The sequence below is a fragment of the Crinia signifera genome, unplaced genomic scaffold (assembly GCF_055691185.1).
Source record: "Crinia signifera unplaced genomic scaffold, ASM5569118v1 HAP2_SCAFFOLD_83, whole genome shotgun sequence".
Lineage (NCBI taxonomy): Eukaryota > Metazoa > Chordata > Amphibia > Anura > Myobatrachidae > Crinia > Crinia signifera.
The window spans coordinates 590,521-605,704 of NW_028142741.1; the positions used below are offsets into that span (position 1 = coordinate 590,521).

At 44.7% G+C, this 15,184-nt stretch overlaps 2 protein-coding genes across 3 annotated transcripts in view; one reads left to right on the forward strand and one right to left on the reverse strand.

The window, feature by feature from the left end:
* The window catches only part of SMC1A (structural maintenance of chromosomes 1A), a 39,140-nt gene extending 24,534 nt beyond the window's left edge, over positions 1-14,606 (reverse strand). For both annotated transcript variants that reach the window (XM_083168415.1, XM_083168414.1), the window contains exons 1-13: positions 14,350-14,606; positions 11,095-11,283; positions 9,141-9,253; positions 6,623-6,826; positions 6,040-6,278; positions 5,432-5,690; positions 5,197-5,337; positions 5,020-5,102; positions 3,310-3,517; positions 2,881-3,066; positions 2,604-2,783; positions 1,844-1,990; positions 1,617-1,754 (exon numbers count right to left, since the gene is read on the reverse strand). In XM_083168415.1, the coding sequence (XP_083024541.1) occupies positions 1,617-1,754; positions 1,844-1,990; positions 2,604-2,783; positions 2,881-3,066; positions 3,310-3,517; positions 5,020-5,102; positions 5,197-5,337; positions 5,432-5,690; positions 6,040-6,278; positions 6,623-6,826; positions 9,141-9,253; positions 11,095-11,283; positions 14,350-14,458 (2,196 nt within the window). In that variant the 5' untranslated portion in view covers positions 14,459-14,606. The remainder of the gene's footprint in view (positions 1-1,616; positions 1,755-1,843; positions 1,991-2,603; positions 2,784-2,880; positions 3,067-3,309; positions 3,518-5,019; positions 5,103-5,196; positions 5,338-5,431; positions 5,691-6,039; positions 6,279-6,622; positions 6,827-9,140; positions 9,254-11,094; positions 11,284-14,349) is intronic.
* RBM34 (RNA binding motif protein 34) overlaps positions 14,561-15,184 on the forward strand; it is a 35,436-nt gene continuing 34,812 nt past the window's right edge. Inside the window, exon 1 of the mRNA XM_083168417.1 lies at positions 14,561-14,694. The gene's annotated coding sequence lies outside the window, so the exon portion shown is untranslated. The remainder of the gene's footprint in view (positions 14,695-15,184) is intronic.

The window sequence follows — 15,184 nt, forward strand, 5'->3', positions numbered from 1 at the left end:
GCGGCAAATTCAAAGTAAAAATAAAAATGAAAAAATAAAAATGAAAAATAAAAGCTTAGTGGGGTTGTCTCAGAGAGGCAACCCCCGCTGATATAAGGTGCGACTGCTTCCTGCAGGCACCAACTAAAAACTGGCTAGATGAGCCTGGAGGCGGGGCTGTAGGGGAGAGGGCCCGGGCATCCTGGGAAATCTTTAAAAGCTGCGCTGATTGGTGCCTCGGACCCCCTGGATCCACCTACAACCCCGATGTCCCCTGTGGGACCCATGGACCCTGAAAAGGAAACAACGATTTCAGGGCCAAAAGCGTGATTTTGACGGCTCGTGCAATGAAATTTGTGTGCTTTGTGAGGTGTTTCGGTACGATGCGCTGGCCCGCGGGTTGTGAGGTGGATCCTCAGATATTGGGCCAGATGCACCAAGCTTCAAAAGTGATAACATGGAGAGTGATTAACAGCCAGCCAATCAGCTCCTACCTGCCATGTCACAGACTGTTTGAATAATGTCAGGCAGGAGCTGATTGGTTGCTTGTTTATCACTCTCTATTCTGTGTGCAGCAGGTCTGAAGATGCGGCTAACAACCAGTACGCTGCAGTTGCAGACCTTACAAAAGATCTTATGTGGAATTACACACAAAGGCCCCATACACTATGCGATTGGGCCAGATGTCACCAGATTACAGCAGACCGGGCCGAGAAATCAGGAGAAAATCGCATGTGTATGACATCAGGCTGATGCGCATCAGCCTGGAGTGGGTGGTCGGACCGGCAGAACATAAGATTAATCGGAACCCATCAGCTGCACATCAAGTGCCAAATCGCACATGAGCCTCCCTGGAAGCTGCCAGGGGTACTGGATGCGACCTCTCCCCTCGGAGTATATGGGGGCCTTAAGAACTTTCGTGAATCTGTGAAGCTACCGGGAAAATCGTTAGATGCTGATCGTCCTGATGTATTACTCTGCCAAAGATTATTTGATTATTAGTAAAATATATATTTATTTTCGGACCAGCACTCCTCTGACTTAGTGCAGCTGCCCCGATGCCCTCATCAATTATGGAGACAAGTAGATTGTGCACAGGAAGCGGTACTCTGAGTCTTCGAAACAAACATCTGTATTCAAAACATCACAGGTAACCTTTTTGTTAAGGTGTTCGCACGCTTATTTGCCCCGAAACGTCGGTTACCTGTGATGTTTTGAATACAGAGGTTTATTGTTTCGAAGACTCCGAGTGCCGCTTCCTGTCCACGAGGATAGAGCTATAGATAGAGATGTTTACAATGTTAAGCATACACACCCACGATGATCAGCCCCACGTGTTGTGCCAGACGTCACCAGCATTTACATGTGCCGATGAAGTTGTGATGTTAGTCAACGCCGCCCACTGCAGCAAGTGTATTATTATTAATGTATTCTTGTTAACACGAAAACTGTTCCCGCACAAAAAAAATACAAAGATCAGTTTTTTATTTTTAAACATAATGGCTGTGAGGGGGGGGTCTCTTTATAGGAAACTTTTTAATAACTACAATTGACCGATCACTACAAGTGTGAACAAATGACCGAGACTGACACTAGCCGATGCCATGTGATCATTAGTAGACTGAGTGGATGTGTACCTGCATGTTCATTGCCAAGTGGCGGGTTTTAGTCTGCTCCAGGTCACTCTGGGAATATTTAAGCCTCATCTGCAGGCCATGAGCCTGGGATTGGACCTGTCTCAGTTCAGCCTCTTTGCGCTTAGCTTTCATTTGCTCCTGTAAGAGAGAACCGCTGTCAGGTTTGTACTCACACTTCTGAATGGTTTTGCTAACCGCCACAGAACCTTGTATTAACTATACATCACCTTCAGCTCCTCCGTTAAGCGTTCCTTCTTTTCCTTTAGTTTATCCACTGCTTTTTCATCCCACCGTCTGGCCTTGGCCTTCAAGTCACTAGCACCCCCAGAAATGACTCCAGACTTCTGGAACAAGGTTCCGTCCAGAGCAACTGTCTGTAAGTGGGAAAAAGAAAGGTTTTGATTCAGAATTAGATAGTGCTACTGTTAATATAACTGGCTTTTTTTTTTTTTTTAAAGTGCCTCTAAAAACGGTCTATTTGTCATGATTAAAACACACAAATAAAATCTATTTACCATTTATCCAACACACAAAAAATAGAAAAAAACAAAAAACGTCACCCTGCACATTTTCTGACAAATTCCGGTAGTATCTGTCAGCCATAAGGCGTTTGCTTTGGTACTAGGTGGACCATGCAGGTCGCTGCTTAATCAGCAACTCTTTTATAATTTTTTTTTAAACTTTTTATATTAAGTTTATTGGAGCCAGCACATTCCAGATCACCTCAGCCTCTCTACCAGGTCTAACCCCCAATCCTTTGTGGCTCTCTGGACAATGTAGTCCGGGGTGAGTGGGGAGGACTTGGCAAGCAGCCGTGGGTACAGGTGAGCCAACAGATCACCCAGAGATGGATGGCTGCAGGAAGGTACTCTCCCCGTAAGCAGGCGATTCTGACCAGTGATATCAAACTCAACTTGACATAGTCACACCTGATGCCCCCACCCTCCCCTTTCCCAACATTACTATGGGCATGGATTGAATACCCACTTTGTGCCTCTGGTGTCCTCCAAAGGCAATCCTGCGAGCATCTTCCACATTATCACAAACCAAAGCGTTACCACATGCATACTGCAGGGCCTTCTTAATGTGGGGTGGTTCATAGCGGATAACGTCAATGATCAATTTGGCCCCCTTCAGCTCGCGCAGCTTCTCATCGGTAGGTTTGACCTATATAAGGGTACAATTAAACATCGCAGACGATTAGCAATCGAACCACAACATTAAGTATGCCATGAATAGACACCAAGCAGTAAGGGGTTAATACCTCCAGGTAATCAAGAGGAAGGAAGGTCTCGGGCTCTCCTCGCTGCTCCTTGATATACTGGATGCAGTCTCTTCCAGTCTTCTCAGAGTCGACAATAATGGCATCCATGTTTTTTCCAAGCACCTTGGTAACGGCAATCTGGTACTTCTTCTGTGTGGGCTGGCACAGGTCAATCAAGCGGCCATACTGATGGAAGATAAATGATGACAGATTAGGGACAGATATAATGATATAGCAGACAGCCGCAAACAGGATTATTATATTATGTTTGTATTTCAGTTTATGATTCAAATAGACGAAGACACAGCAACCGTTACCCTAATTTGACGCACTGGCAGTTGCTGTTGCTTCCCTATTTGAATTCTGGACTGTGCTGCAGCCGCTACTGGTTAGTACACTTGACTGGGGCGGGGACACTACAGCACTCACCACGGACCCAGGGTACAGCCTCTTAATGCTCTCCATGATCTCCGCTTTGCGCTGCTGTCGGCTGTTCTCCTGTCGATCAATCCTGGCATCACCCAGCTGCTCCATGACTTGGTTTAGCTCTTTGTTGATCTCGTCAATGCGTTTCTTAGCCGATTCCACCTCCTCGGTTAAGGTCTCCTCCAGATTTTTCTGCTCTTCCAAGGATTGCCTGCATTATGGAAACAAACATCGTATGGGATCACGGTCACTAGGTCCACCCTATTTAGGTTGACATGCATTGGGTCAACCACTGAAGGTCGACAGGGCGTAGGTTGACAACTGATGTAGGTCAACATGGCTAAGGTCAACAGGGTTGGAATGTCAACATAAGCATAAGGTCAACAGCCACAAAGTCGACATGAATTTTTAATTTTATATACTTTTTGAGCTGTCATGTGCCGACAGGCGGCATTTCATACCCTACCATCCACTAAGGCGCGGTGGTAGAACAAAATAGTGTGCCGAGCATTGCCTGAAGCAAGTCGAGTGCATCGAGCCACGCGGTACACTGAAGGTCGACCTGTCGATATTCAGGACTAAAAAATCATGAAAAACTCATGCCTGTTGCTCTTCCCATTGTCGACCAAATGCTTGTGTCGAAATTCCAACCCTGTCGACTTTAGCCATGTCGACCCAATGATATACCCCATTGCATTAAAAGTCAAAACAGAATCAGGGCCCTTGTATATTACAGGTATACAGAGCGACTGCACCGTATATGACATATAGCAGGCATGTCCAAACAAACGGTTGTAAAACTACACATGCAAAACTGTGGCAAAGCATGATGGGACATGTAGTTTCACAACAGCAGGAGGGCCATAGTTTGGACATGCCCGACATACAGAGCAAGAGGTGAAAAGGCAGATGTGGGCTTCCCACAGAGAAAACAAAAGTGGGAATACCACAGAGATTTTTCGTTATACTGCCAACTTTAATTTCCGTATTGTGTTTATTTATTTACACATAAAAGGGTTTTTAAAGTAGGCGTATAATGCACCGCTATTCACAAATCACTTGTCACTTCGGGGGGAGAATCAGATATATTCAGCCAGGTCTCAATTCAGATGCTGGGCAATGGTCTGGCCACTGCACATGTGCAGGGCCTGGTTGCGAGCGCCTTTGGCTAATTTCTCCCTTGGCAAGGTGCTCGCAGCCAGATTGACATTGTCAATCTGACTACAAATTATCCACCTGAGCAAAGTAAATCCGAATAATGAAGGATAAGGAAGCACCTCACAATGGGCTTTATTCTAGTTCACTCTTTCTGACAAAATCCTTCTTAGATGGACAAAACCATGCTGCACTGCAGGTGGGCCAGATGTTACTTGTGCAGAGAGAATTAGATTTGGTGGGGTTTTACTTCAAAGTGAGATCTATATTGCAGTGTAAAAATAAAGCAGCCAGTGGTTACCCTGCACAGAAACTTAATAACTCACCCAACTCTAATTCTCTCTGCACATTTTACATCTGCCCCCCTGCAGTGCACATGGTTTTGTCCATCTAAGAAGGATTTTGTCAGAAAGAGTGAACTAGAATAACGCCCAATGGGTTTGGGTCATTGGATAGACACCAACTAGGTTGACAATCATTAGGTCGACACGGGGAAGGTCGAAGGTCAAAAGGTCGGCATGGGGTATTTCATATTATAAGACAAGTTATTCTACATACTTGCTGGTTGCTATATATTCCTCCAGCTTTTCAATCCTCTTCTGGTTTTCCTCGATTTCACGCAGCTTCTGTTTGATTTTTGCCTGGATCATAAAAACAGAAAAATGATCAAACCCGCAAAGTTGTAAAACCAAGTTACTTTTACCAACTTAGGGCGGCTATAAAAAGAACTCATACTTCCGTCTCCACTTTCTTTCTCTCCTCCAGATCGAGGCGATCTTGATCCGCCTTTTGGTCTCGGTTGAATTTCTCCAGCTCCTGCGCGAGTGTGGCGGCCCTTTTGCTCGCCTCCTCTTTTAAGCGGTGATATTGCTTAACCTGGAAACAAATGGAAGGAGTGGTGAGAAGACACACTATGGATAAATAAATAAAGACACCCGGGGGCGGCAGAAAGCTCGTTGTGGTTTTTCACCTGGTTCTCTTCCAGCGTAAGATCTCGACCTTGGCTCTGACTCTCCTCCTCCATCCTTTCCTCAAACTCCTGCCTGGCCTTCTCAACAGACTGCACCTCCTTCTCCAGCTCGTCCATGTCTCCTTTGCGCTTCTTGTACTGTTTCTGGGCATTCTGAAGGGACTTCTTGGCAGCTTCCAGCTTCTTGATCTTGTGAGAAGTGTTCTCCTTGGCTTTGATGTACTGTGGGCGCTTCTGATTAAGCTCTGCATCCTTCTCTCTATTGGGTAAAGGGAAAGAGTACACAGTAGTTAGAAGTAACCAATAAAAATTGCCCCTTTCACAGAGAAATCAGCATCAGAACCAAGATGCAGACAGACTACTTACCAATGCTGTACCAGTACCCCAAGCAGATATAATTTTACTATTAAGCCCCCTTGAAGCAAATGCATTTAAAGCTTGGTCTACTACCTTGTGATTGCCTCTGTGTTTGTGCATGTGTGAGATAGAAAGATGTAGTTTCACTCGCTGCCAACAGATGGCAGTGTTTCGGAGACACACAGACATATATATATATATATATAGATGTTGGAAGTACTGCTCGTATGATGCGAGACGCTATAACTTACTTAATCTCTTTCTCGATGGACTGCTGTTCTCGCATCATCTTGCCCAGCTCCTTTTTCTTATCCTTCAGCTGTTCTTCCACTTTGTCCATGTGCTTCTTGTCCTTGTCAATCTCTTTGTTCTTGGAGGAGAGCTCCTTATTCAGCTTCTCAATCTCAGACTCGTTGTGGTAGAGCTTGAAGAGCTGCATTTGGATCTGGGCTCGGGCTACCTCATCCTTTAAGCGTTGGTACCGTTCTGCCTACAAAGACAGCGCTCATGTTAATGTTCCTCTCCCTTTCCAAAAAAAGACTGCATTTAACTCATTTGGTATTCAACTGACTGACAAATTGGAAGTTAACTGGACCTATAAGGAGTAGAACTTGGTAAACCTGGAACCACCCTCACTAGGGACAGATCTTCTCAAGTACCGTTATTTCTCCTACGAGCGATGTAGCTAAGGTCAAGAGCTGTGATGCCAACAAAACTGCTGCGTGTGCTGGATTTAGCCAACATGGGTGCAAACGCTACGTAGTAACGACCCAATAAGACATAATAAGGGTTCAGGTCTACAATGAGATGAAACACAAACCAGCGAATACCTACCTCCTCCTTCTCTTGTTTAGCTTCCTTTCTCTCAGCGGCAATGTTCTTCTTGCGGTGATAATTAAACTGCGTGTCTTCCTCCGCCTTGACCATCTCTTTCTTGCGTTTGTCGTACTCCTGTGCCAGCTCCCCCGACCTGCTGATCTCCTCAAACAAAGCCGTGCGCTCTTTGGGGTTCTTCATTGCAATGGACTCTACCGCCCCCTATAAGGAAGATTCATTTTATTGAAGCCGCATTGCATGCTTAGAAACAACTACATAGAAACATAGAATTTGACGGCAGATAAGAACCATTTGGCCCATCTAGGCTGCCCCTTTTTTTACCCTTCAGGTAATCTAAACCCTTGTTAATCCTTATTTCTTTGTAAGGATATTCATATGCCTATCCCAAGCATGTTTAAATTGTTCTACTGTCTTAGCCTCTACCACCTCTGATGGGAGGCTATTCCACTTATCCACTACCCTTTCTGTGAAGTAATTCTTTCTAACATTTCCCCTGAACCTACCTCCCTCCAGTTTCAGTGCATGTCCTCGTGTTCGATTACATCTTCTCCTTTGTAGAAAATTTCCCTCCTGTACTATGTTAAAACCCTTGATATATTTGAAGATTTCTATCATGTCCCCCCTTTCCCTTCTCTGCTCCAAACTATACATGTTAAGATCTTTTAGTCTTTCCAGGTAAGTTTTGTGATGTAGGCCATGCACCATTTTAGTTGCCCTTCTTTGTACACTCTCCAATGTATCTATATCCTTCTGAAGATATGGTCTCCAGAACTGGACACAGTATTCTAGATGAGGTCGTACCAATGACCTATAAAGTGGCATTATTACGTCTTTTATTCTGCTACTGATTCCTCTCCCTATGCAACCAAGCATCTGACTAGCCTTCCTCATTGCTTTGCTACATTGCTTTCCTGCCTTTAAGTCACTTGAAATAGTGACTCCTAGATCTCTTTCCTCCTCAGTAGCTTCCATTATATTACCCTTGATTACATGATAGCCGATCCACTGTGCTTTGTAATAAGTGGCTTCGGTAAAACCCCATATGCTCCACTGCAGTGTACATTTGGGTTCTAATCACAGCATTGCCCTTTACATTCGAGAAAATGCCTCCCTGTATGCTAGATCACTATGTACTCTGGACAAAAAGGAGCATGAGTGGTTAAGTGATCAAGGAGATCCTGAAAGCTCAGTATAAGTAGCCAAGGGATCCTAGAATCTGTTGTAGAGACTTTGCATTTGCTTACAAAGCAAGGAAAAAAACTACACCCCTGCTGTGCTTTGGGGAATGACATAGTGAAGACTACAACCTGCAACCAGCCCATATAATGTGCAAATCCCTCCATGGACACTTGCTTTTAATGTTGTGCATTTACCACTAGCCAGAAGGTGGAGATACACTCTATGGACAACTGAAAATTATTCAAATCAGGGGTTTCAATGAAACCCGTTGCCACTGGTGTATACAGTCAGGCACCTAGCCATGCAGTCTCCATTTGCAAAGATTTGTGATGTTAAATGGGTCATTCTGAAGAGCTTAGTTTCTTTAGCTGTGGCACTGTGATAGGGGGCCACCTTTGCGTGGCACTGCGATAGGGGGCCACCTTTGCGATAAGATGGTTGGTAAAATTTTCATCCCTGCTGGATATTCCATGTTCAACTGTAAGTGATATTGGGGCAGATGTATTAAGCCTTAACAAGAGATAAATGCAAGGGTGATAAAGAGAGAGATAAACGTCCAGCCAATTGCTAAAAGATTATTAACCACCCTTTACTCACATTCTATGTCCCAGATTGCTTGCAATGGGTATATTTCAGACCCATTTTCTATACAAAGAGGTACCAGGCAAGGCTGTCCATTATCCCCACTTTTATTTGCTGTTGCCCTTGAAGCACTCGCCATAGCCTTACAACAATCGACAAATTTTAGAGGGATCTGGGTTGGTAGTTAGAACTCAAAGTGGCATGATTTGCCGATGATATGCTTCTCATTACATCCAACTCGGACTCCTCAGCACCAGAAGTGATGCTCATTACAGAGCTATTTGGTTACTTTGCGGGATGTAGGTCCTATCGCCAAGTCAGAATTCTTGCCGTTCTTTGTCCACCTTTCAAGCTATCTCTTTCTCAATTACGTCTTGAAATATCGGGGTATATATATATTCCCTCTGATCTTGGGGATTTATATTGTGTACATTTTTCACAATTATTATGAGCTATACCCAAGATGCAGGAAGACTGGCTTTCCATACCACTATCCATGATGGGCAGAATTGCTGTATTAAAAAGTGTTCTTTTTCCTAAAATTTCTTACCCCATGCAGAGGATACCAATTGGCATACATATGAATACGTATTTTATTGTATGTATAATGTATTTATTTCTAAATGTAATGTATTTCTTTTCTGATAAGCTGTCTTTGATTTTGTTATTAGAAAACTAATAAACAGATTATAAATTATAGGAGCTGCTTTCAGAAACATTTCTCTGAGTGGCGTACAACCCCAGATCAACATACCTGAAAAACCAAAAAGTTCCTGGCTTTAATGAGGATCCCCAGCTTCTCCAGCTCATCGCTGTATTCTGCCAGCTGAACCACCTTGCTGTTGATTCTGTACTCGGAGGACCCACCTATAGCAGGACACACACAAAAATGAAGAACGCAAAAACAATTCCATTGGCAGATTAGCTTTGCATATTTGTGATCACCACATTTCCACAGCCCTTATATCCAAAAAAGCCAGAAATTAAATATGTTAGAACAAGCTGATATATAGGCCCTATTCAATCCCAGACGAAAACATAATGTAATGGCAAAATTACCACAAATTCACATGGTTTTGGCGAATTCACGTCCATTTTCGACCATTTTTGTGACCATTTTCACCCATGACATTTCACCCCCCCTCCCCCCCCACACACAAAAAACAACGTGAAAAGGCACAGGCGAAAATGCCCGTGAATGTATACCGAAAGGGAGAATCCTTGCCTCTTGTCTCCAGGCGAAAATTTCAGCTGGGATTGAATACAGCCTTAATTATTCAACGCTGTTTTTTATGATCACAAATAGGCAACATTAATTAACCTGGTAGGTTAACTGGCTGCTGATTACAAAAAAATAAAAATAAAAAAAGGTACTTGTATTATCACGGCGCCCACTACGCCGTTTGCGTAGAGGGCTATTCACTGTAGTGAAATCGCATTGCATGCCATATTGTATGGCATGCGATGCGATTTTCCTATCTAATGTATTCACTGCACTGTGTCAGTGAATCCATTATAAAGATAGGGTGCGATAAAAAAAAAAAAAAAAAAAAAAAAATGCGATGGTGTGTGATAGCAAATCGCATCCCATGCCATTATTGTATGGCATGCGATGAGATATAGGTTCTGATGGAACCTATAATAATGCCAGTTAATGTCCTATACCATTAAATGACATATCATGTCATTAATTTTGGCCCCTCACCCCCCCCCCCCCGACTATCCACGTCACCCCGAAGCGTGGCGAGTGCAGCGAGCCCTGCAAGGAGTGGCGGTGCGCGTCCGTACAACCTTTTCATACCCCCACTATCCAAGTCAGCGTGGAGCTGACTTTATAAAGTGTGGTGAGCACAGCGAGCCACCGAGCCCGAAGCGTGGCGAGCGCAGCGAGGGGAAGCGTAATACATGTAACATAATCCGCGTCCCCTCGCCACGCTTCGGGCTCGCCACACTATATAAAATCAACTCCACGCCGACATGGATAGTGGGGGTATGAAAAGGTCGGACGGACGCGTACCGCCGTGCTTGCTACGCTTCGGGATCACGTCGATACTGGAGGGGGGGGGGAGGCCTTAAATTAGATTATATGTCATTTAATGGTATAGTACATTGAATGCCATTATAAGCGTCAAAATCGCATCGCATGCAATACCAGCATGCAATGCGATTTCACTACGTTTGCGTACGTAATAAAATTGGGCACCGTGCTAATACACAAGTACCAAAAAACTAACCCTGGTATATATTTGTGTGTATACAGGTAAGATCATATAGACTGTACGCTATGTTGCTGATACCAATGTGAATAAATAAAAATAAAAAAGTTTAAAAGTGTGTGCTATATGAAATAACCCAACATATAATAACTCTGATGCCCTTTATATTCTCTGCACTTCTGAATTCATTATACACGTTGGACGAAATAAAATAGCCAACAGGAGATTCAGCAAAATAGTCATTACATTTAAAGCGGCAACTACTGTAAGTTGCTGTTGCCCTTAGACTAAGTGCCCTTTTAAGTCTAGTGACCTATCTTGCTGGCTCCCATAAATCAGTGGTTATACATTTAATCAGGAGAATGCATGCAAATATTTTTTTCATGAATCCTCCCTGCTATATATCTAAAATACATATATTTGAACTGTTCTGCCATTACAGCAAAGCATCGTTACATACAGTATAAGGCAAAGAGCCACATGGTGTTTTACCAATGATATGTCTTGAAAAGATCTTCTCCGTGCCAAGATCCTCTTCATAAACCATGCTCACAAACGCGCGGTTAGCCGCTGGTTTCCCCACAGGTGCTCCATGAATAAGGTCACGAAGTGTCTTCACTCTCAAGTTGCTCGTCTTCTCCCCCAGCACAAAGCTGATTGCGTCCATAAGATTTGACTTCCCTAAGAACAAAAAATAATAAAATACTAAAAAGGTGGCCATACATCAGAAAGACCTGCTTACAATCATGATTGAGTCCAACTTTATCAATTCTCCGGCAGTCCTTGGTGGTTTTTGGACACACAATGTACTCACAATCCGTCATACAATCCAGCTGCTGCATGATTGAAGCTTCATTTAAATAGGGGGCTGGCCTACTAGGATCAATAGGAGAGGAGTACCAATTACTTTATTTCAATTACAGGTTGCCAGCAACTACCAATCTGCTGACATCTGCTGTGTTAGGCCATTATTAAATAGCCCTAATGCAGCAATCCACTGAAAACTGTTTTCAGAGTAGTGACATAATTGTGTAAAAGGACGTCCACCGCTCTCTTCAGCCGCCCGCCCATCTACCACTGGAAACTTCTGTGGCTCCCAGCATCTTCACTGCAACGGGCCGCCCGGAAGCTGCACCTCTCTTCTCTGCTAGTCAGGGAGGGAGTGTCACATGACTCTGGTTGTATGAGCCATCTAAAGACAAACTGCATGTGCTTAAAAGCACATGCAATCTGCTCCCAATCCCAACTGATCTGACATGCAGCACGTCAGATCAGAGGACTAATCCTCCAACCAGCATTGCACACAATCTGCATACAATCCCTCGAGATTGGGTGCAATGTCTTTCAGGTCTATAGGGGGCATTAAAACCGTTAGATGTAGCGTTTCCATGGAGCGCCCATAAAAAAGCTTTGTATTATCACAGCGCCCACTACGGCACGGCGATGTGATTTCCATATTTAATGTATTCACTGCTCTGTCAGTGAATCCATTAAAAACATAGGGTGAGATTAAAAAAAATTGCATCGCATGCCATACAATAACGGCATGCGATGCGATATCGGTTCAGATTGTACCTATAATAATGCCATTTAATGTGCTATACCATTAAATGACATGTCATTTATTTAGGCCCCCCACTATCCACGTCATCCCGAAGCGTGGCGAGCCCCGCATGGGGCGGCGGTACGCGTCCGGCCGACCTTTTCATACCCCCACTATCCACGCCAGCGTGGAGTTGATTTTATATAGTGTGGCGAGTGCAGCGAGCAACCGAGCACGAAGCGTGGCGAGCCCCGCGAGGGGACACCTAATACATGTAACATAATACGCGTCCCCTCACTCGCCACACTATATGAAATCAACTCCACGCCGACGTGGATAGTGGGGGTATGAAAAGGTCGGCCGTACGCGTCCCGCTGCGCTCGCCACGCTTCGGGATCACATCGATATGGGGGGGGGGGGGCACGCCTTAATAAATGACATTGTAAAGTGGTAAAGTACATTAAATGCCATTATGAGTGTTAAAATCGCATGCCATTCCATAATCCAATTTTACTACGTTTGCATTCGTAGTAAAATTGGGCACCGTGATAATACACAAGTACCATATATCTGAGAATCTGGGGTTTTAAATAGTGCACGTGCCAATGTGATCGTCCTTTTTAAAATGTTCGAACAACTAGCTGCTACATCTTGACAACTTGTAGGAATCACATACAAATACATCTACCTGTCTACATATAAATGCACCGTACTCATGTATATGGTCTAATTATAAACTAAGTCTAGAACAGAACTTATGCTATAGTACAATGATAAATTAGCCATCATCATTACCCTTAATATTCTGGGGTCTGCTATGTGTGAGTATAGGGGTCTGTTATATGCGGGAAACACAAGCATTTCTGAGAGTAGACATTAAGCACTGGTATGCCCAATAGCAATGACAGAGAAACTGCACCTGCCAAACGGCTGGTGGAAGATTCTATGGTGGCGTATAAGAATGTACACATTGGTATTACAAAGGCCAGGCGCTAAAAGTGGGCATCTCGGGCCTTGTATATTGGACAGCAAAGCTGAACACAGGGGATAGCGTTGATAGTGACATTTGCATAAAGCCACAGACTGATGACTGCCAATAGGTGCTGCTGTATCAGAATCAGACCCTTAGTGCGGAGATCCTGCAAAACCCGTTTTACCGTAGAAGTGGGTAGAAGCTTCAGCCCCTGTTGTATTTGCTGGTATTATACACCTGCACTTATACAGTCCAAACACTCTGTGCTAAATAAATAGATGGTTAGGGTAGGGAAGTACTGTTGCAGGTTGTATATAATTTGCAGTATTACAATTATGCTAACCAAGGTGCCAACTGTGCAGCCTAACTGCTTCACAGCACTGAGGATATGAATTCCATTCCTGTTCAAGGATAATCTGTGTGGAGTTGGTATGTTCTCTTATCCAGGCTCACTGCTCTCTGCTCACAATTCAAAAACATACTGGTAGAGTAATTGGCTTTGACAAGAAAATTGGCACGAGTGTGTGAGTGTACATGTGATAAGTACTATAGATTGTCAGCCCTTCTAGGACAATTATCCTGTGTACAGCGCTGCGGACTACGTTTGCCCTATATAAAATAACTAACCAAAACTGCAAACTTCCCTTCTACACATGCTGCTCTTTTAAAACTGGAACTGCCCTCAGGGAAATAGGGACGGGACTAAGTAAAAACCGGACCCGGATAAGACACCGGAACGCCGGACCAGACATCAAACTCTGCATTCCGGAGCTTATAGTGTCTGGTCCGAGGGGTGTCCCATGCGGGGGGTGTCTTGTCCGGGGGGATGCCTGTGATTGCTCACACCAGGGACATGGGGAAGGGGAGATTACAGCCTCCCTGTGTGGTCTGGACCGTTCCAGTTTTTATTACACCCCCGGACCATGCGGTGAGGCTGTATTCTCCCCCTCTCCTCTCCCAGGTGACAGGTGCGAGAGCAGCCCCATCAGATGGAGCACCCCCGGACAGGACACCCCCAGACCGGATACTACAAGCTCCGGAATGCAGAGTTTGATGTCCAGTCCGGTATTCCGGTGTCTTATCCGATTCCGGATTTTACCCATACCCAATAGGGACAGCTCAGTAGGGAACTTCTCCATCTCTCAGTACCCCAGTGTGCCCCCACGCCCATAAACTCAGTGCGCCCCCTCTCTCCTGCATCCCGCATCCCTGCCCAGCTACCGGGACCCACCGGATCCATTGGGGCCGATGATGGCGGTGAACCTGCGGAAGGGCCCGATGATCTGCCGGCCCTTATACGACTTGAAGTTCTCAATTTCAATTAACTTCAGGAAACCCATGCTGGCGGTGGTCCGTGTGCCCCTGCCCCAGGGGAGACCTCCCGGAAACCACCGATGCCTCCTCCGGTGACAACGAGAGACGGGACCCGAAATCCGCCAAATCTCCGAGCGACGGGCAATGCGCGCTTACAACTGACGTCACCGGGACGCTCAGGGGGGGCGGGGATCCTGCGCATAAACACCACCGCACGACGAGACGCAGAAGTGTCGTGGCAGCGGGGGCGGCCATCTTAAAGGTTAGTAACAAAAAAAAAGTATACATTGAATATAGACTGGCCAAAGATCACATTTATTTTGCATACACGTGTTCAGTTATCTCTGAAGTGTCTCTTTATTATTTATATACTGTAGCTCCACGAATAAGCTGCCTGACTGCAACATAGAAGCTTATGAGATCAAATCCTGGGTGTGACAGTTTCAGTAGGGATGGACATTGGAGGCCCACCGAGTGATGGCTGGGCATCTGACATTTTTAATTGTCTCAAATCTCATCTCAATCTCATCTCATCAAAATAATTCTGTAGAAAAAGTATTAATGCTTGTTATATGAGGATTGCTGATGTTTGCGTATCAGACATGAAGATATTGGCATACACACTGGAAGATATTGCCATCAATATCGTTGAGAAGCCCTTTTCTGAACAAGATTGATACCAATATCGGTACTTGTGGACAATCACGGCTCCCATGATGTCCATCGCATAGTAAAAAATCGCATCGCATGCG